This window comes from Trachinotus anak, unplaced genomic scaffold (genome assembly GCF_046630095.1).
Source record: "Trachinotus anak isolate AG129_WGS33_773 ecotype Australia unplaced genomic scaffold, CSIRO_AGI_Tana_v1 ptg000005l, whole genome shotgun sequence".
In the NCBI taxonomy this organism is placed as follows: domain Eukaryota; kingdom Metazoa; phylum Chordata; class Actinopteri; order Carangiformes; family Carangidae; genus Trachinotus; species Trachinotus anak.
Window position 1 is genome coordinate 7,392,101 of NW_027273856.1, and position 20,395 is coordinate 7,412,495.

Below are 20,395 nucleotides of genomic sequence, written 5' to 3' on the forward strand. Positions count from 1 at the left end.
AGACCAGCTCCTTCTGTATCAGACTGAACTGACATTTTATTCAGAGTCCAGTCCTGAGCCAGACCAGAGTCCTCCACAGGAGCCTCACTTTAGTCCAGTTCATGATGATGTCCAGTCTCTCACATCACAACAAACTATGACACAAAGCTTCATCCTCTTGTCTGTGAATCTTTCAGCTTTTAACTGTACAACTTTCACATTCTTCTTTTCCTCATTTCTTTACCTGGTAAATTAGTCATAACATTAACAGCTGTTTGTCAGCTTTTAAAGTATCAAATTATCCCGATCTTCATCTGTCATCTGACCTTTAATGCACTGATATTCAGGGTTTCTTGAGGTCAGTGGTCTCTGAGTCCCTTGTTTTGTTTTCAGAGTGAAATGAAATGAAATGTCTGAAAATCCAGATCAATATCAAACACTTTATTGATCAGTAAAGAAACACACACACTGAACTCAGACATTACAGAATGAATGAAATGAAAAGGTTCAGAGTGGAACACATGTCAGAGTCACTGTGTGTCTTCAGTGTGTAGACAGACTGATACAAACATACTGCATCTCAACAGTATCCAGTTTTTAGAGGAGGAACACTTGATGACCCCCTGACCACCGAAGCCCCCCCCCACACACCCCTAAAACTTTGGTCCATGACATGTTGTGAAGTGTCAGGCTCAGAATTTGATGTGAACATTTCTGGTCCCCAGAGGCTGAACCCTGCAGCTTCTTTTCATGGTACATGTTAGACTAAGTCACACTGAGGCCTGGATCTGATTCTGGTCTCAGGAAGGTCACATGGTTTGTTACACAGAACCATGTGAAGGCTTCTTTTGGAAAATACCTGGCAGGTGATTGGATGAACCATCTGTCTGTAATATGATGCAGAGAAGAAACAACACAACCAGGTTGAGGAGGTTGTCATTATGATTCTTTCTGTCTCTGTGACACTTCTCTGTAGCTCCTCCCTCAGAGGAAGCTGATTGGTCCACTGCGGCAGCTCGGAGGTTAAGGTAGATGACAGGGAACCAACTTTCCAGCCACTAAAAGGTTTTTGTAATCCTACTTTTTACATGAACTCTCCAGATGTGTCTGGAGTCAGATCCACATCTGGAAGCAGAAACCAGTGAGTTTACAGAACAACAGAGCGACAACAGTGTTGTCGCTGCAGTGAGACAGGCTGTGTTACTCTGATGGAGCAGCTGCTGTGTCTACGTCACATTATGCAAAGCTACATGGAGATTTCTGTTTGTCAGTCATTCAGCTTATAAGCCCCCCACCCACCCACCCAGCACAGTCCAGCATTAATAATAAATAGAATTAAATAAACCAGTGTACAGACTAGTGTAAACCTGCATCACACTCACACTGAAACCACAAGGAACGGTGTTGGGGTTAGGATGCAGCTGTTAACATCTGTAAACAGTTTTATAACCTGAAGTCCATCAGTTATTTTCATCACATACTTTTCTCTAAAACAGGAAACATACAGAAAGAGGAGGAAACAGACCCAAAGGAGGATTTAGTGGAAGATCAGTTTGTTTAGCTTAGCTTAGCTCAGCACAAACTCTTTCTGCCTTGGGGGACTAGCTTTCTAGTTAGCAACATACTCTACATGGCCAGAGGTCACAAGAGCATCAGTGAGGTCCAATACTGGGTCACGAGGTCTGGCTCAGGGTGGTGATCCAGATCACTACTGGACTGTTACTTTAATTTGTGCTCCCTGGTTTCCTGCCTGGTCCTACAAGAGCTGCCTTTAAAAAAAACTTTATTAAAACCCTATGATGGACAGAATCACCCAGAGGAAGGAAATAAACTGTTAAAGAAAATAAATCTAATAAAAAACAGGTCAGTCATCCAGTGAAATGATAAACCAGTGAAATGAAGAGGATTCTTGGATCAGCCACCGCATCAGCACCACCCCTCCATCACTCGGTCCAGGTCTTCACTCCTTCAGGACGAGGCTCTGGAGGATCAGGATCAAGTCACCTGACAAGAGAAACAGTCAAGATTGGTTCAGAGCAGAGTCTCTGCTGAACACCTTCACTTACAGGTTTCAAACTGGTCCTTTACAGTCCAAGAGTCACAATCTGTCTGACTGTTCAAACACAGGTCACACAGGTCAAAGTCTACCTGTCACTCATCTGTCTGATCATGTAATTTCATCACTCTATAATCTGATAGGATCTGTTGATGCGTGGAGGATCAATAATTTCAATCTCTTCATCACTTTGTTCCCTACATTTTTTTGTCTTGTTTCCTAGAGACCAAAGCATCACTTCCTGTTACATGTTCCACACCCATAATCCAGATGTTTACATCAGGTTTGAACCAGTTTTACCTGCTTCACTCTTTGACCTCACTGACGCCGTGTTTTCTATTGAGAGTTAATCCTCACAGAGTTCGTGTTAGAGCCGCTCCACGTACCTGCAGGGGGCCTCGTGGACTGGTTCCAGGACTAACACCTTACACTCTCTCTTGGCAATTTTGTCCATTGAAATTAGGTTGAGGTCAGGGGGGAGGGAGAGGGAGCTGCCCATCGGAGATCCCACAGGAGGCGTGACAGCCCGACGCTCCATCACAGTGGCTGACCTGGAGCAAGCAGACACCGTGTCATGATGATAGACAGGAATGTTTAGACCAGCTTCTGGTTGGAATGAGGGGCCCCACAGGGCTGGCAGTCAGGGGCCACCTTCACTTCTACCAGGAGGTGTCCCCTCACTCAATATGCTGAGCTCAGTCTTACCCAGCGGCACCATGGACCGCAGAGCCTCCATACCTGACGTGGTGCGACCTGGACGGCTGTTGGTGGGAGAAGCTCTGAGACCGGCCCAGGCTCTGCCTCTCTAGCAGCTCTCTGGCTGCAGGGCTGGATGAGGACGATGATGGAGACTTCCTCAGCGATGACCGAGGCCCCACAGGAGGAGTGGACACAGAGGCGGAGAACTGGAGTTTCAGTTTCATGTGCTGACTCAGCTGCAGTGTTCAGGGACAGGAAGAGCACTATCATTAAACCAGAACCAGATCCTGGTGGTCTCTGTAGTCCACATCAGTCCAGACTCTTTAGAAGACTGAAGGAATCTAACAAACTGTATATTCCTAATCATGTGAGGTCACAGTGACTTTTGACCTTTGAGTTCTTGTCTGTTTTATTTTGGTTTTTATGGTCACTAACAGAAAATAAAGCTTGCTCGCTCTCGCTCTCTCTCTCTCAGTGAACGGGTGAAGAAAGAAGACGGGTGAGATGAGACAGACAGGTGATGTCACCTCAAACAGTCCGGTCCTGAGGATCTGGAAGGCCACGGTGAAGGACAGGGTGGAGCCTTTCCTACACTGTCCCAGGTGGTTGAGGGGAGACTGGCAGACCACTGCCCCCCCCCTGGGCTCACTGTGGGCTGAGGAGGGTGAAGGCAGGAACCGAGGGGTGGGGTGGGGGTTAACAAGCACAGGTAGAAGTTAGATGAAGACAAAGAACTGCAGGAGTCATCAGTGATCCTGAGCTCTGCTCTGTGTCTGTGTCTGTGTCTGTGTGTGTGTGTGTGTGTCCTCATACATGCAGCTGTCAAACACACCTGTTACCTAGAGAATTGACCTTTCTACACTTTGTCCTGGACTTCATCAGTAAGACATTTAACATTCAGCTGGTAGAGGTCGCCCAGGTACTAGTCAGAGGTCAGGTCAGACGTCAGAAGTCAGAGGTCAGGTCAGAGGTCATGTCAAGGGTCAGAGGTAGCTCTGTTTATTGAAAAGTTTGAAATATCAGCTAATTGATTATCCTTATTACATCACAGGACATTGATCCATGACTTGAACTGAATCAGTGAAGTCTGCTCCTCACCCTCAGAGTTCCAGATCAGACGGACGGACAGGAAGTCCTGCAGGTTGTTCAGCAGGGTGTATTTTACCCAGAAGTGCTCTAGAGGCCTGACGGCGCCGGGACAGGAAGCCGTCATCACCAGCTGAGGACGATCCAGACGAATACTGGGCAGCGAGTAACAACTAGAAATGTATCTGAGACAAAACAAACCAGCATTAACCAGTACAGGTGGATCTACTGTTGAACCATGACAGTGAGCCAGAACACACAATAGACCAGGACCAGGATCAGGACCAGGAACAGGACCAGGTCTTTCACAGATCTGTCAAAACTAGTTTTCTTTAATAATTTGAATCGTTTAAGACAACAGATAAAGACAACAAAAATAAATACACTTAGCATGTGAAGCACCACACAGACCGCCCCTCTTCTGAACCAGGCTTTTGTGCTGACAGGATGTTTACCGCTCTCTCATTCACCACCAGGTCTCACTGTTCAACATTACAGGTGGAGCAACTTACCTGGTGAAAGGTAGAGCTGGAGTGTACCACTGTAACACAGCCACCAGAGGGACCTCCAGACCCTGCACAGACACACAATGAACTCATTACTACACACGATGGACACACAATTCACCCTTTAATGATGAGTGTACTATCAGCACGACAAAGAGTGTGTCCTTCTAAACAACCGTCTGTATCAAACACTGCTCTTCTTCCTCCACTGTTTTTAAATCACAACAGTGAGACACACACATTCCTTCATCACCATGAACACACACACACACACACACACACACAGTCCTGTGACTGCTGCCAGAAACTCTACGAGGTTTCTCATTAAGGTCCAGATCACAAAGTGGATCAGTTCCTGTTTTCTTTAAAGAGAGGTGGAGGATGCTCACATGGCCTCCATCTTCTCACCTCACTGGAGTCTTCCTCTGCTTTGTTCTGCAGCTGCAGCTGGAACAGGAAGTTCTGTTCCTCCAGGGCGCTGAGCATGCTGGGTAAACGTGATGACTCACTGTCCACCCGATAGAACGAAGCCATGGTGACCTCAGCTGATTGGTGGCTTTAGTGGAAGAGGAAACAAAGACATGAACAACAAGAGAGGGTCCAGACGGGGGTGGGGGTGATGGTGGGGGTGATGATGGTGGGGGTGGTGGTGGGAGGTGTTAATATTGGAACCATGTCACTCTATTAATGAACTGTTGAGATGTGTCAGTGAAAACAAACCTGTCAATCATCAGAATCAGAATCAGAATCAGTTTTATTGCCAAGTATGTTTCCACATACAAGGAATTTGTTTTGGTGATTGGTGCAATTGGAGGTTCTTGGAGGTTCTTGTAAACAACAGGTTTACACAGTTTTAGTCTCTGCCTGTATGTGGGAATCAGGTGGACCATGACATGGTCAGAGTGGCCCAGTGCAGCCCGGGGGACGGCGTGATAAGCACCACTGATTGTGGGGTAACAGTGGTCCAGAGTGTTCCCCTCTCTGGTCGGACAATTAACAAACTGTCTGTATTTTTGTTTACAGACAGCTCTGTGTCGCGATCCGCTCTGAAGAGTTGGAAGCCGGCCAGCTCCAGCGCAGAGTCCGGAATCGATCCACACAGCCACGTCTCCGTGAAGCACAGGACGGAAGATGAAGAAAAGTCTCTGTTCTTCTGCACCAGTAGCTGAAGTTCATCCAGCTGGTTGGATGAACATGAATCTTGTTTCATGACGTTCTGTCCAATAGTAGATGTTTTATTCAGTGTGATATCACACTGACCATTAACTGTGAATGATGACCGGCTGCGTCCTTTACTCAAACCACTCCACCCACCCACCCACCCTCAGCTGATGACAGGCTGAAGACTTACCAGACATTATCAACTATGAGAACGGAGCCATCGGGCATCATGGGAAGGTAGGAGGAGTTATAGTTAGGAAGGATCCTCACGTCTCTGACACACACTTCCTCCCGAGAGCTGAGGTTCAACACTGGGGAAAGACACTCATCATCATCAGCTGTTTGTCCACTCATCCTCATCCTCATCCTCATCCTCACTCTGAACCATCAGAGCCATTAATAACATCTGAGAGCCACCACCAGGTTTCTCATATTCAGCCTCCTCACTCATAGTGTCTCCTAGAGCACCTGTGTATGTGTGTGTGTGTGTGTGTGTGTGTGTGTGTGTGTGTGTGTGTGTGTGTGAGAGAGAGAGAGAGAGAGAGCTCTACCTTTGAGAACAGTCAGGTGTTTTCCACAGACAGTCATCTGCTGACACTGGACAGTGGGAGGAGGGAGGACTTTCAGGGTGGTGTTGACTGGGAGACGAGACACAACCAGAATCTGAATGAAAACATCATCTGGATCACAGCAGCTCAGCTCAGTTCATGAACGAGTCATCATGGAGGACGACCAATCATCATCATCAACATCATCATCATCATTTTATATATTCAAACAAATAAAATCATCATAGTCACAGTGTCAGTAAAACAGTTTACATCACTCTAGCTGTTCAACAGTCACCCAGGACTGGATTCTGTAGACCTGGTCCAGGTTTTTACAACAATAACTAGTTCAAGTCCCACTGTACAGAGAGTGAGACAGACAGTGAGACAGTGTGTGAGACAGAGAATGAGACAGAGAGAGTACCTTGTGTCTTGAAGGTGTTCAGGTCATGTCTGAAGGTGTGTGTTGGACTCCTGAGCTGTAAAAGAGTCAGGTAGCCATGTTCCCTCACCTCCACCTTCTCCTCCTCCTGCCTCCAAACAGTCACTATGATCTGACACACCACACACACACACACACACACACACACACACACACACACACACACACACACACACACACACACACACACACACACACACACACACACACACAGAGGTGTCCATCATCTTCATGTGGTGGATGTTCACAATTTGAATAATCATGAATTTTGATGTTTGATGTTTGACTCATCATGTGACTGTTGTGTCATCGAGATCAGTTTCAGTTAATAATATAACATCATGATGAACAGTTGTAATCTAACACTAACCCATCTGTAATCTATCACTAACCAGGTGTAATCTAACATGATCCTATGGTGGTACATCAGTGGTTCGATTCCCGGCTCTTCTGATCCTCATTCTGACATGTCCTTGGACAAGTCACTGAACCTAAACTGTCCCTGATGTGTCCTCGGCGTGTGAATGTGTGTCTGGTTTATGTGCAGAAACATCTCAAAGTCCACGACTGTGACTCAAGCAGAGGTCGAGTTATGTCTCTGCTCTCACTGTCTTATCCTCTGACCTTGGCTTTGACTGTGTTCACTGGGAGCTTGTCCAAAGAGACGGTGAGACAGAAGATCGCCTGGTCGTCCAACACCAGAGCAGACTGCAGGAGGACAAACAGAGGACAAGACTTCAAGCTCTACAGCTTCACTGAGGCTTCATTTTAATTCATATTTATTATCATAAAGGTAGTTAAACATAGTGCAACTAACTATTACTGTCATTGCTGGTTAATTAACTACTAACATTTTCATTTGTTTAACCTTAACATATTCATAATGATGTATTGTCTTATTATATTATCGCTCTGTGTTATCTTTAAGTTGAGGAGAATCAAAAACATCAGTTCAACACAGGTGATCACACCTGTGAGTTCAGTTAGGACTAACTGCATGAACGAGGTTCTAAAAGAACCTGTGAAGAGCTCAGGCTCCTCAGTTCTGTCCTGGGTTCTGTCTAGTTCAACAAGCTGAGAGGCTTCATACAGATGGAGCCTCAGCAGATACTGAACACAGGAGAGACAAGCGACCAATAACAGAGAGAGCAGTGGGGTCAGAAGGTCAGAGCGTCTGACTGACACGAGGATGATGGGACCAGACAGAGAGGAAGACGCTGACAGGAAGTCAAACAGAGACCAGGGAGAAGAAAACCACTGTGAGCAGGTGAACAGGTCCTATGGATGACCACAGGGGAGGAGGGGTTGTGTTGATATGAGATGCGATGACGCTAAGAATCTAAGTTTGACCCAAATACTCAAAGAAGAGACGACTCTCTGAACAGAGAGGACTTCACCAGCCATGCTGCAGGACCAAAGTCCTAAAACCTGGACTTTAGTCTCATCTTATCACTTCCTGTCCCCTGGTCCTGAGTCTCTGGTTGTTTGAATGTGTTTCTGGTTGATGACTGAAATCAGGTCTGTGGTTAACAGCAGCTCAACACATTTTCAGGTTTTATTCTCTGACATGAAATCTGTCAGTAAATCCCCCAGTCCTGATTTCTTGAAGCTTTTCCGTCTGTTAAAAAAGACCAGTTGCTAACGAGCGTCTAAATGAAACATCATCAGTCGGACATGAAAACCGATCTCCTCACCAGTCCACCTTTACAGCCTCGTTGTGTTTCTACTCGCGCTCTTACAAACTGTTAGTAACAGAGGAAAGGCTTTTGTAGAAGAGCTCAGAGCTAAATCAGGTTGAAGTTCAGTGGTGGTGTCATGTGATCATGGTGTAGCTGGTTTATAGCCAAACATGAGCTTTTTACTGCTGCTGCTTGTATTTAGGCTTGAATCATAAAGTGGAGTCATTAGTGAAGATTGTCCTGCTGAACCAAACCTGTCAGGATCAGAAACTGTTGCTGATTTTCTCTAATCATCCAAAACACAATGGAGAAATCCTATTGGCTGTTTGTGGAGGGAACCAGGTGATGATGACTTCAGGGTTGGACTACAGAAATACGTCATCCCTGCAGCTCTCTGTCGCAGCATGTCCACCTCCACCTGCAGGCCTCACTACACTTTCAAGTCTGAACACAACTGGAGCAGAAAGATATCTGCAACAGTTTGAACAAAGAACCAGACAACACAGACGAACAAAGAGCACAGTCTGTGTACAGAGGAAGTGTATACTTGACTGTGGTTTGGTTTGTTGTTGATACAGGAACTTCCTGTCACCCTGCATGTAAGCCAGTATGTGTGGTGAGTTTGTAGTTAAAAGGCACAATATGTAATTTTCTACCATTGGGGGTCTCTCAATCAAAACATTGACTAAAGACAGAGTTTTAGTGACATCATGAAGCAGTGTGGGATCATGGGAGTTGTCCTCTTCTCCTGGTCTGGATCCTTCAGTGTCAGTGGTTCAGGAGGTTTTGACCTGGAGCTGAATTCTCCACAGAGGTCTCCTCCTCTCCACAACAAACAGAGCAGCTGATTAGAACCAGTAAAAACACTGAATCAAACAGGTTCACATTTAAAGTCAGCGACTGGTCGGCGCTCTTCAGTGACATTTCCTCAGCTTGTTTTTCTGATAACTTCAGATCCAGACGTCCGGCCACTAAAACCCTTCATCTGGTTCAAATATAGAGCTGAAAACCACCAAGGTGCAGGAAGAGGATCTGAAACATGAGACTTCAAACTAGATCAAAGTCAATTTGAGTTTCTGTCAGACAAACACAACAGACACATGAGCAGAGAGGATATGACATCACTGACAGGCGACCAATGAAACGAGGTGTTACCACGATTAAAATCACTGAGTTTTCTGTTTGAGAATTGAGGGAAACATTAGTGATGATGTGAAAACACAACATGATGAACAGAGGTCTACAACACAACGACACAACACAATGACACAGCACAATGACTCAATGCAGCAACTCAACAACATGTAGAACAGAGGTCTGGCTGATTTAACGAGGGACAGTCACGGATTCTAACTTCATGTTTTTGTCTCCTTCATTTGGGAGCCATCGTTGTACGGAGATGTGCGGACACTCCCGTCTTACCTTCACCGGGCCCCTCCCATCATGTCGTCCATCAGTGGCCGAGCTGTTGTGAGTGAGAAGCGGGTTGCACTGTCTGAAAACCCGGTTGCCGTCCGGTCTTGTTTCGCGGTTGTCTGTGGTTCCAGGCTCCCTCTCCCCGGGCTCCTCGTCCCCGCTGTCCCCGCTGCAGCTGCTCTGGAGGTCGGGCTGACCCTCACCGGGTCTCTGCTGCCTGCTCTCGGCGACGCACACGCTGGCCAGAGCAGACAGAGATCCCCCAAGGTCCTTCCACGGTGAAACCCCGGAGCCATCATCCCTCTCCACGGCGGCCCGGGACCGCAGCACCAGCAGGAACTGGACGGTCTCCCCCAGGTACAGGTGATTTCTCCGGGGAAGAGTTGTGTAGTCCGACGGGTCTGAGAGACTCGATATCGGAGCGGCAGGAAAATACATGAAATAGTCGCAGAGTGCATCCATTGCTATAACTTTAGCTAGCATAAGCTAACTGTTAGCCATGCGCTGCAGTGTAAACAGAGGGTTCAGGGTTTGGTGAGAAGACAACAACAGTGCAGTGTTGTGTTACCACAGTCCATCTGCTGTGCTCCACTTCCTGCACTGGCAACAGCACACACAGGACGGTTAATGCAAACTGATCCACCAGACACGAATAATCGATCAGAGTCGAGCACAGACATCTTCTTCTTCTTTGGTGTTAAACACAGGGATAATGTTATGACCCTGGGTCAGCTGGCCCAAACAACAGGTGGGCACACCAAAAATATATTGTATTTTTATTACAGCAAACTAAGATGCCAAGTCAGTGTGAGTGGTGTGAATGGGCGAAGAAGGGTTTGGGTGCAGTGTTGTATAGTGCAGAACTAAACATAAAGCTTAGACCCAGACAACATAACCGGACTATGGTGTAGCTGTGGAGAGGAGCACAGACAGATTAGTTGGCAGCCAGGACATACAAACCAAAGTATACATATTATTACAACAATATTACCAATGAATGGGAATGAATGTTGCAGCTGATCGATGACAAGCTAATTAAATTAATAATTTATCAAATAATCATATATTATTTATTAGTGGGTTATCAGCTGGTTATCAGTTTATTCCCTTGAACACATTGTGTGAGCTGATCATATGTTTGACATGTAGAATCAGCTGTAGTTACACAGCTCTCTCGAGCCACGTAGGATCACACAACAACCTCTGTGGGGCGCCACCACCAGACAAGTTCACACACTTCGATGGGTAAAAGCAACATTTCATCAATGCAGCTAAAAAGAAAACTCCAGGACAGTGTGTTTAGTGGAAACTACAGCTGTTTCTGACTCAGCGTCGCTTCATCATCCAGAGGCTGAAAACTGAGTGAATCAACGTGAGAATGAAGGAGCTCAGGAGACCGGTGAGCGATGTTAAAGAAATGTTGCCTTTATTCAGTACAAGAAAAAACAACTGATGCACACAAAGAGCGTCATCTACTACAAATCTCAACAAATATATGCAGTTTCAAGTAAGATCCAAGCCAAGGTAGACTCCAGTTTGTGAATGACCCTCCAGTTCAGTGAAATCTGGAGCAGGTTTAGAGAAGGTCCAGGCTCTTCCTGTTAGTCATAACCCAGGGATGAGGGGGTGGAGCGAGTACCATCACAGGTGAACCCCACTGTGCACCAGAGCCTTTTATTTTCAGAATCATTCTTACACACTATGTAACATACAACAAGTTCACATATGAAAACTTGAACACTTGTAACGAGCTACAAAATAAGTCACAGTACCATAATCACTAAATGTTTAAACCAGACTTCGCCTGGAAGTTAAAAACAAAGCATAGGAAGACAGTCTCATTTATTCTGTTCCCTCTCAGCAGAGAACGTGTTTGTACGTTGGAAGTGTGAGTCGGGATCAACGCAGATGTGTATACAGAATCACACTGTATCCACCAATGAAAAAAAAAAAAAACATTTTATTATCATTGTTTATCTGTGACTTTCATAATTGTAAGAAAATATCTTATAAGAGAAAATATATTGAAATTACAAGCTCTGCATCTCTTTCTATTACAAGATGAAGATCTTGTACTTGTGAAATAATAATTAAAATAATAAAGATAAAGACTGGAGCATATTTATGTCTTATTTTCATTTTCACCTGATCATGACTTCTCTTATCTCATGACACTGAGATAACAACGGTGATGTTAATATTAAACCAGCTTCCACCCTGATGAATGAATACCGAGGAAGGACGTGGGTGAAATCACTTTCAGGTTAATAATCTGATTTCTGTTTGTGGTGAACTGTTGCACTGAGACTTCACCTTCACACTGTCGTCTTCAGTTCGATGATACTGAGTCATGGCCCAGCTCTAGTTGCCGACTGCTCATATGGACGAATGTGTGTTTTCTCACCAACATCGACAGTGATCCTGACACACTCCTCCCCTCATCACCTCTAAGCTCTACACGGACAGCCGTGATAAATACAGTATGTACAGAGTAATAAATACAGGAGGATGTCGTTTTAAAGCCCTGGTTAGGGGTAGAGTTAGGTAAAACCCTGGTCCATTATCTGGCGTCCTAAGACAAAAAAAAAAAAAACCTGTTGTATCTGTGACTGCAGCTGTTGCTCAGTCGAGAAACGTCTGCAGGGTTTAGTCCAGTTATTCGCGGTTCCTGTTCTTTGAGCCGTAGCAGTGGAGCTCAACATCCTGAAGGCGGCACTAGAGGAAAGGTCTCTGGGTCATATCAATCAAAAACATGCTCAGTGAATTTTATAATAATCTGCATTTTAGGAGAAATGTTGTATCCAAAGTTCACGTCGGCCTGAGGGTGGCGCTACAGAAAACTTAGTGAATGTGCAGTTTTTTTAATTCATAATATTTATACTGACTAATGCGCAGTTTGTTTATTTATAACGTTAATACTGAATAAATGGATCCTGACCTGATGGTGGCTCATTTGTTTTTCATGTCTGCTTTAGAGCCAACCATCACAGACCGTTCATCACAGATATACTGGTGTGTGTTTAGGCTGATGATAAACAGGAAATGTTTGAGGTCATGTAGAAACAATCTCTCACAATACCATCTCTCAAATGTTAAAATTATCTGCAAAGAGTCTGTCAGTTTGTCCTGCAACGTTTCAGTCAGTGAGTAGCTCATTAAAAATCTTTAATCTGCAGAGTAAAGTGAATAAACTCAGATCAAGGAAGGAGTGTGAACAGGGTGTGACGGTCCAGGATCATGAAGGGTTCCAGGATCCAGGATCATGACAAAGTGTTGGCTGGACTAAAACATCATTGTGATGATGGATTGTGTAAATAAACACAATTCAAGTCTCTGCAGGTTGAGCCTCAGGTTATAGTGAAACTAATATGAAGCAGGAGGAGGAGGAGGGTCTTCATCCTGTCAATCAAACCCTGTGACATCAGAGCTGATTAACAACCTGCTTTTAACCAGAGGAGGAGGAAGAGGAGGAGCCATTATTCACACCACACAAGAAGGAGAACCCAGAGAACACAGAACTCAGTGTTATCTGTCGTCTGTGTCTGGGATTGTTTGCAGGTTTCAGTCACAGCTCCAGCACAGTTCAGGTCTCCAGACCTTCATTCCCTCCCTGCACAGACCCTGAGGTGAACCTGAACCAGAACACTGAGTTATGTTCTTCAAACTGGCACCTGGACCGAAGAAGAGGCGGGTCAGCTTCGTCTTTATACTCAGTGTTCTTTTTCATAGTCAGTGCTGTACGACCTGAACTGTCCTCAGTGTCTAACACTAACCCGTGGAGAATACTCGGCTCTGATTGGTCAGAGGGCGTGGACTATTGTCAGAAATCAGAACTCTAATTTCAGCTGCCACCAGTCTGCACAATGAAGCGTGTGGAACATACAAACTGCACTGTAAACAAACAATACTGTAAACAATAAACAATACCAACCCCTCACCTGTCAGACCCCTCACCTGAGAGACCCCTCACCTGTCAGACCCCTCACCTGAGAGACCCCTCACCTGTCAGACAGGCAGAGGAACTTCCTCCATGACAGTCGACACACTAAACTTCAGCATGTTGTGTTACTGTTTTGTATTGTTGACGGTGAGGAACGTCAGAGACCAGACTCACGAGAGAACAACAGTCCACAGCTGACATGTAACATTTATAATCAATAATCAACCATGTCTTTAGATTGAAAGTCGGCATTTACTCTAAACATCAGACAAACGTGAGACGGTTTAACTGCTATGAGTCTAAAGTGTGATTCACTTTAGAATCACTCACTGCCATGGTGCCACCAGTGTCAGGATTCAAACACTACATGTTGAAGTAAAAGAAGCAACACCACAACACAAGAACACCCCGTTATAAAGAAAATCTAGCAAAGGATTTTCCAGTAGTCCAGAACCAGGTCTTCATTTGAAACAGACCGCTTGTATATTTGGTCATATTTCAGTAAGAGGCCTCTCTGTGCTCAGATCTGCTCCTTGATGCTGTTTGTTCTTGAAGCAAACAACACGTCCTCAGTGTTAATCTGTTGTCAGATAAATGATTCCGCTCACAGGTTTCAGATGAGCTACAGTGACTCCGTCCATCGTCATGAAGGGACATGTCATCCAGAGACTTGCTGATGAAAACCAGTCAGACGACGTCAGCAAGCACACACATGCACATTTCTGTGTGAGAATCCACAACACACAAAGAGGTAGAGATGAATGTTTGTTGTGAATACAATAACAAATGATGATTTGATTCCATTTACATCCGAAACTACAAACCACACCAGGACCAGGACCAGGACCAGGACCAGGCTGTAACAGCACTTGACTGCCTCCATGTTTAACCACAGAGCTGAGATGAACAGGCTCAACGCTGCACTGCATGATGGGAAAGTTTCTTTTTACTCCTCAAAGCTGAGGCTGATCAGGACTAATAATAATAATAATAATAATAATAATAATAATGAACAGTGTGTTGTTACAGCAGAACATCACAGATCACTGACAATGATGATTAAAGAACAGGTTTACCAGTGAAAAACAACCTCAGACTATTTCAACTGTCAGGTCTCTGAAACCAGCCACATTTGACTTCTAACACATGGACTGTTTGTGGCAAAATCTTTAAGTTTAATATGTTTTACCTATTTTGTCTTGTTTTTAGTTGTTTTGGATGTTTTATGTTTGACTTTTATTTTTGTAATGCTAGGCTAGGCTAGGCTAGGCTAGGCCCCTGAGTGCCACTCATGTCAATACTATCATTTAATCTAAGATCAGGTCAAGTGTAAAGATGTGTGTTATAATACTGACTCACTGTGATCAGAGGGAATTCTGGGAAGTTGAGGACATTATAAAAATCAGGGAGTTCATCTTTAAGATGTTGTTTCTTTTTTTTGTTTTGTTTTGGCCCACACTCATATGAAATTAATTTTCAAAGACATGGATCATGTGGGAATGAGTCTGTGTCAGACGGTGGAGATATCACCTCCTCTTTAGCAAACAACAAACCCAGCAGCTTCCTGCAGGCCTCAGGCCTCAGATGGTTTTCCTCTCTTATATTATTAAGAGATATTTAAGAATCTGATCAGGTTAACAGTCTGAAGCTGAACTACTGGAAGAGTTTCCAACAGAGAAGAAGTAAAGTTTCTCTTCTATCAACGACCAGCTAGCAGTGACTTTACAAGCCGTGGAGAGTTAGTGTTGTGTACACAATCTGACCCCAGTTTGTCCTCTCGTGTTTAAACCTTACATAACAGAGGTTTTCTGAATCATACCCAGCAGTCTTTGAAAACATCAGATGGTTTAACAACAGAGTCATCATAAAGACTCTTCTGACCTTCTCCATGCACTACAGCATGTTTCCTAATTCGGGTGGATGGAAATAACGTGTGTCCTTACTCATTTTGTGCATTATATCCTATATAAATGCATCATTTTGTATGAAAAAATTAAATAATTGAAAGGAACATCAATATAGACAACAAATGTTTAAACTGTTATGTACAACTGGATGGTATTTTCTCCAGCTACTGTCTTTGTTTTGATGTAGAAACAGGTTTAACATGTTTTTACAGTGCAGACAGGACACGTCTTCACCCAGAGTCTTCAGAATCAGGGGAAATGTTTTAAATGACCTGTGAGTTTCAAAGATCACTGGGTTTTAAAAGCTCAGTGACTCGTGTGGTTGATGCAGCATGAGAGGCACAAACTGGGGGTTTAGTGTCGAAGCATTAATATGAACAGGGACCAGCAGCTGAAGAACCATCTCCTCATTAAAAAAAAAAAAAGTGGTCCTTTCACATTCTGTTGGAACAGAACACACGACCTTTAGCTTGCTACTGCAGCCATAAAAGCATTCCAGCTCAGAGGTCAAAGGTCAAGTCCACAAGGATTACACTAAATAAGAGCAGAGACGGTTTTTAAGAAAACAAGCAAATGACCAAAAAGTTAAGGTGCGAAGGAGAATCTTCTGTTTCCTCAGTGTAAACTCAAAGGTACCGTGTTCAGGAAGCAGACTCACCTCAGACTATCTCAACCGTCCCTGTTCTTGTCCTCGTATTAAAGTCTGGTTGCTCCGTATTAAACGGCTTCCGTCCCAGTCTCTTTCCCCCTCCTCCACTGTCCTCCCCCCAGCCTCTCCCCCCACCAGCCTCTCTCCTGTCCTGGATGAGTCCTGTCTTGCTATTCGTACCTGGCTCTGTTGCCCCGGCTGGGCTGGGCCTGCCAGAGTCCGTGGGAACTGCTTAGCATCCAACACGTCTTTGTACTGGATCTCAGGCCTGATCATCCTCAGACAGGCGGTTCTGGTGGTGTTGTCCAGCCCCGGCTGGAGCTCATAGCCGAGAATCTTCACTAATCCGCTCTGGAACGGCCGGATGTTTTTGTCTCGGATCCGGTGCGCCTCCACAGGTTTCCCGCCGTCCCTGAGACAAACCCGGGCCAGGTCTTCCCGCCGCATCCTGAGAAGAGCTACTTCCTGCTCCATCTGAGCAGGACCAAACCGGTTGATGTCCTCCCAGAAGGTCTTGTTGAAGGCTTTGTATAAGTACCAGTCTAAGGCGTTCCACTGCCGCAGCTTCTCCCGCTGTTCCTCTGTTAGTGACAGATTGGGCGGTGTCTTGACTTGTGAATGTCCACTTCTAACTCCGACACCAGCCACTGCCGCTGCTTTGCCCACCCAGCTCCCGCTCATCCCCCCGATGCCACTGGGCTTCTGCTGCCGAGCGTTGAGGCTGAAGGAGACCACGGCGTCTAGTGGCCAACAAAGGGCGTGTCTCAGCAGGATCATGGACTGGTCGAAGTACTCCGACACAAGAATCAGATTGAAGGCCCGGCGGATCATGGCCTCGCCACGCTGAGCCAGTGCCACAGAGAAATTAGCATTGTGGTCCATACCAAAGTCAAACCACAGCAGGTTGCGGGCGTAGTGGTTGTTGCGGAGTCGAGGGTCGTAGTATTTCTTAGGGTCATCGGCAAAGTCACCCAAACCTTTGGCTTTCCGAAAGGCAGGTGCTACTTCTTTGTAATAAGCAAAGGAGGACTCGGCCAGAGAGACGGGGTCCCTGACGATGGAGAAGTAAAAGGTGTCTGCCGGCATCACCTTCTCCACCTGGAGACAGACGAAGAGAAGATGTGACTACAGTAGTACATATCGTATACAGTGTGTACTACAGTAGTATATATCATATACAGTAGTACATGTCATCTGTCAACCAACCTGTTATAACTGATTCATCACGACAGAATATCCCATCATCATCATCATCATCACCAACATCATCATCATCATCGTCGTTGCAGGGTCAAGCCCCTCCCCTGTATAACTCACCTCCGGCTTGTTGAATCTCATGTGATTGCCCATGATGTGGAACTCCATGGCTCTAGGACCTCGGTAGCCTTTGACCCTGTGAGCGTTGAAGGGCAGCGGGTAGCCCAGCTGGTAGCCCAGTGGCAAGGCGAAGCGGAGGTCGCGCTCCTCTCCAAAGCGGTACAGCATGTTGAGCACTGTGCTGCTGGCTGTCTTGTGGGTCTTGAGGAACATGATGTGGGTGTGGGGCTGACAGGAGCCCAGAGAGGGCCCCTGAGCATCAGGGGACGAGAAGATAGAGCGAGCGGCCGGCTGGACACTGCTGGAAGACAGGTGGAGGAGAGCATTTAAACTTCAGACCACATCTCAATGAACCAGGTCTCCAGCAGAGAAAAGCCCTGTCTGTCCAGCTCCACACGGACAGACAGAGACCAGACGAGGTGACGCTGTGGAGCCTGGAGCTGGAGCTTGTAACAGAAAATGATCAAACCAAACAGCATGAAATACAACTGACTCATGTTGTCTGTGCAGAATGTACATTTTGGATGTTTTCACGTTCAGCTCAGAGTAGAGTTGAGTGTTATCGTTGGTTTGAATCATATGTTTCTTGTCAGATAAAATGACCTCATACACGTGTCTCTGTCAGATCTGTCTACAGATAAAAACACTGCCTGGTTCAGTCTCTACACACAGACAGCTGCTCTTCACTGTGTTTTAACCTGTAGATGAACAGGACACAGTCTAACTCCAACATGATCCAGCTCTGAAGCTGTTCCACACACTCAGACTGTGACTGGGGTTTGTGTTGGTGTCATGTGATCCAGTTTGGATCCTCGTGTGGTTCCTGTGGTTGTCACAGACACAGCTGAAAGTCTGAGTCAACTTCAAGTTGTAAAACAGTTGTCATCATGTGACATGACAGCAGCTCACAGGACCGATCCTCTCCTCTGGCTGCTGACTCAGCTGACTGTCCCCAACAGGACAAGAAGCTGTGTCTGTACCATGGACTCCCATGATCCTCTGTGAGGAGCCAACAAGCTGTGAGCAAGCTTCCTCCAGCTCTCAGCTCCACTGACTCACTGCCAAGACAATTTATTACTGGTCAGCAGGAAGTTTACCGCAGCTGATGACCAGGCTGTAACAGCTGTGAGGCTGTGGGGCTGTGGGGCAGAGGCTAGAAGTGAAACTAAAAACACAGTGAACAGATAAAATCAGATACCTCTTGTTGAAGATGACCCCCAGCAGCTGACCAGCAAAAGCAATGGCCACGAAGAGCAGCAGAGCTTTCCACATCCACACTGGACCCAACCGACCACACACCAGCCATCGCAACATCCTTGGGGGTGGGGGTGGGGGTGGGGTGGGGGGTGAATGTGTTCGAGAAGAGAAACAAAGAGAAAAGAGAGCCAGAAAGGGAGAATTCTGGGTGAGTCATAAAACAAACATGACTAAAGCATCATAATCATCATCATCATCATCATCATCATCATCATCATCATCACCGGGAGGAAAGCAGCCTGAAAACATCCAGAGACAACAGGACCTGCTGTAATTGAAAACTGTAATTCTATGATCTATATATCTATCTATATATCTATAGATAGATATATAGATATTTATCCACTGATAACTATGTCTTCAAGACTTTTCTTTCACATTGTACCTCATGAACAGAGAGCGAGTGATCAGGAGGAAAGATGAAGGTTAGAACGACTGATGCCAACATGGTGGGCAGTGATTGGATTTTGTTTCTAAGCTTTCATATTAATAATCAATATAATAAATGATCCGGAGGCCGTTCTGTACATGGTGGTTGACAGTTCTGTTAACTGTTAACTGTGAAATCCTGAGTGATTGAAACAGATTGTCAGAGCCTTGAGATATTGTATGTTAATGTTATGATTAGTTATAATGTTATCATTTGTATGATTTTGTTCTGATTTCTTATGATAATCATGTCCACACTCACACACTCTCCTGCTTCAGGCTGCAGAGAGGAGGGACACACACCTGTGTGTGAACTGGGTCAGGTTGTTAGGTCAGTGTTGTTGTCAATGGGCATGATTTTAATCAGGATATTTGCATCAGTGTGGATCTTCTACTATGTGAAACATCTTTTCTGACAACATCTGTTGTAGTTTTATATTAAACCTGCTTCATTCTGAACCTCTTCTTCTAGTTTGGAGCAGCCAATGAAACTGCTTCTTTATCACTTAATTAAACTCAACAAACACATGAATCCATCATGTACACGTCGTGTGTTTCTGACTGACTACACACTCTACATGACCCTGCGTGATAACAACACAGGAGAACTTCGCTGGGGGCCACGGGGGGCCACAGAGGGCCCATAGGAGGCGGTGTGATGAGCGGTGTCATCAGGTGCAAACAGACCTGGTGTGTTTTCAGTGATCAGCTCTAACATGTGGTCAACATCTGGATAACAGAGGTGCATCATTACATAACAGCGGCATGAACAATACCCTCAGAGGGGTGGGGGCGGCCTCCACCCACAGTCTCCACCTCCACACAAAGAGGCTTCAGTTCCCCGCCTCCACGCACACGCGCGCGCGCTCACGCGGGATCGGCTGTGGTAGACGGACTGAATCAACGTTGAAGAAACGTTAAAGAAACGTTAAAGAAACGTTGAATCACCGCTGAATGAAGGCCGCTCCATGTGACGGAGCCCACCCACCCCCCGCCAGTCCTCCACCCACACCTTCTCCTGTTTCTCTGCAGGATCACATCCCAGCGCCGCCCTCCAGCCTCCACAATCACCGCATCACAGTCGGTGTAAACCGCTGTGATCCCCCCCCCCCCCCCCCCCCCCCCCCCCTTTCTCCCTGCTAGCTAGCTAACGTTACCTGGCTCTCCGTCTGAAAAGCATAGCTGTGTCCCCGGGCCGGTATCGGTGACGGTGTTATTGTGCAGCTGCAGAGAGCTCGGAGCATCTCGAAGGCTTCGACTGCAGCCGATCCGATCCGGTACCGATCAGGCCATGGACCCGGAGCCGCCCCGCAGACCGAGCCTG

General features: G+C 45.8%; 2 protein-coding genes across 5 annotated transcripts; both read right to left on the reverse strand.

Annotated features, from left to right (window-relative positions):
• Window positions 1–399: 399 nt before the first annotated feature.
• Window positions 400–10,175, reverse strand: trappc14 (trafficking protein particle complex subunit 14). 2 transcript variants are annotated; one of them, XM_071478104.1, is made up of 12 exons: window positions 9,579–10,175; window positions 7,102–7,185; window positions 6,460–6,589; window positions 6,039–6,125; window positions 5,678–5,798; window positions 4,735–4,882; window positions 4,333–4,394; window positions 3,833–4,005; window positions 3,262–3,389; window positions 2,774–2,970; window positions 2,422–2,586; window positions 400–1,983 (listed from the first exon to the last, which is right to left on the reverse strand). In XM_071478104.1, exons 1-12 carry the CDS (start codon window positions 10,053–10,055, stop codon window positions 1,980–1,982), a joined length of 1,776 nt encoding a protein of 591 aa, XP_071334205.1. In that variant the 5' UTR covers window positions 10,056–10,175; the 3' UTR covers window positions 400–1,979. The 2 variants fall into 2 exon arrangements, with proteins under 2 accessions (XP_071334205.1, XP_071334204.1); XM_071478103.1 differs by having other exon boundaries at window positions 2,741–2,970.
• A 797-nt stretch (window positions 10,176–10,972) lies between these two features.
• On the reverse strand, window positions 10,973–20,369 carry gal3st4 (galactose-3-O-sulfotransferase 4). Of its 3 annotated transcripts, none has more exons than XM_071478108.1 (5): window positions 20,229–20,369; window positions 18,584–18,700; window positions 17,386–17,686; window positions 16,249–17,166; window positions 10,973–14,234 (listed from the first exon to the last, which is right to left on the reverse strand). In XM_071478108.1, the coding sequence occupies exons 1-5, from the start codon at window positions 20,249–20,251 to the stop codon at window positions 14,088–14,090; spliced, it is 1,506 nt and encodes a 501-aa protein (XP_071334209.1). In that variant the 5' UTR covers window positions 20,252–20,369; the 3' UTR covers window positions 10,973–14,087. The 3 variants fall into 3 exon arrangements, with proteins under 3 accessions (XP_071334209.1, XP_071334207.1, XP_071334208.1); XM_071478106.1 differs by having other exon boundaries at window positions 14,098–14,234; window positions 16,078–17,166; XM_071478107.1 differs by lacking the exon at window positions 10,973–14,234 and having other exon boundaries at window positions 14,741–17,166; window positions 17,386–17,683.
• Window positions 20,370–20,395: the final 26 nt, after the last annotated feature.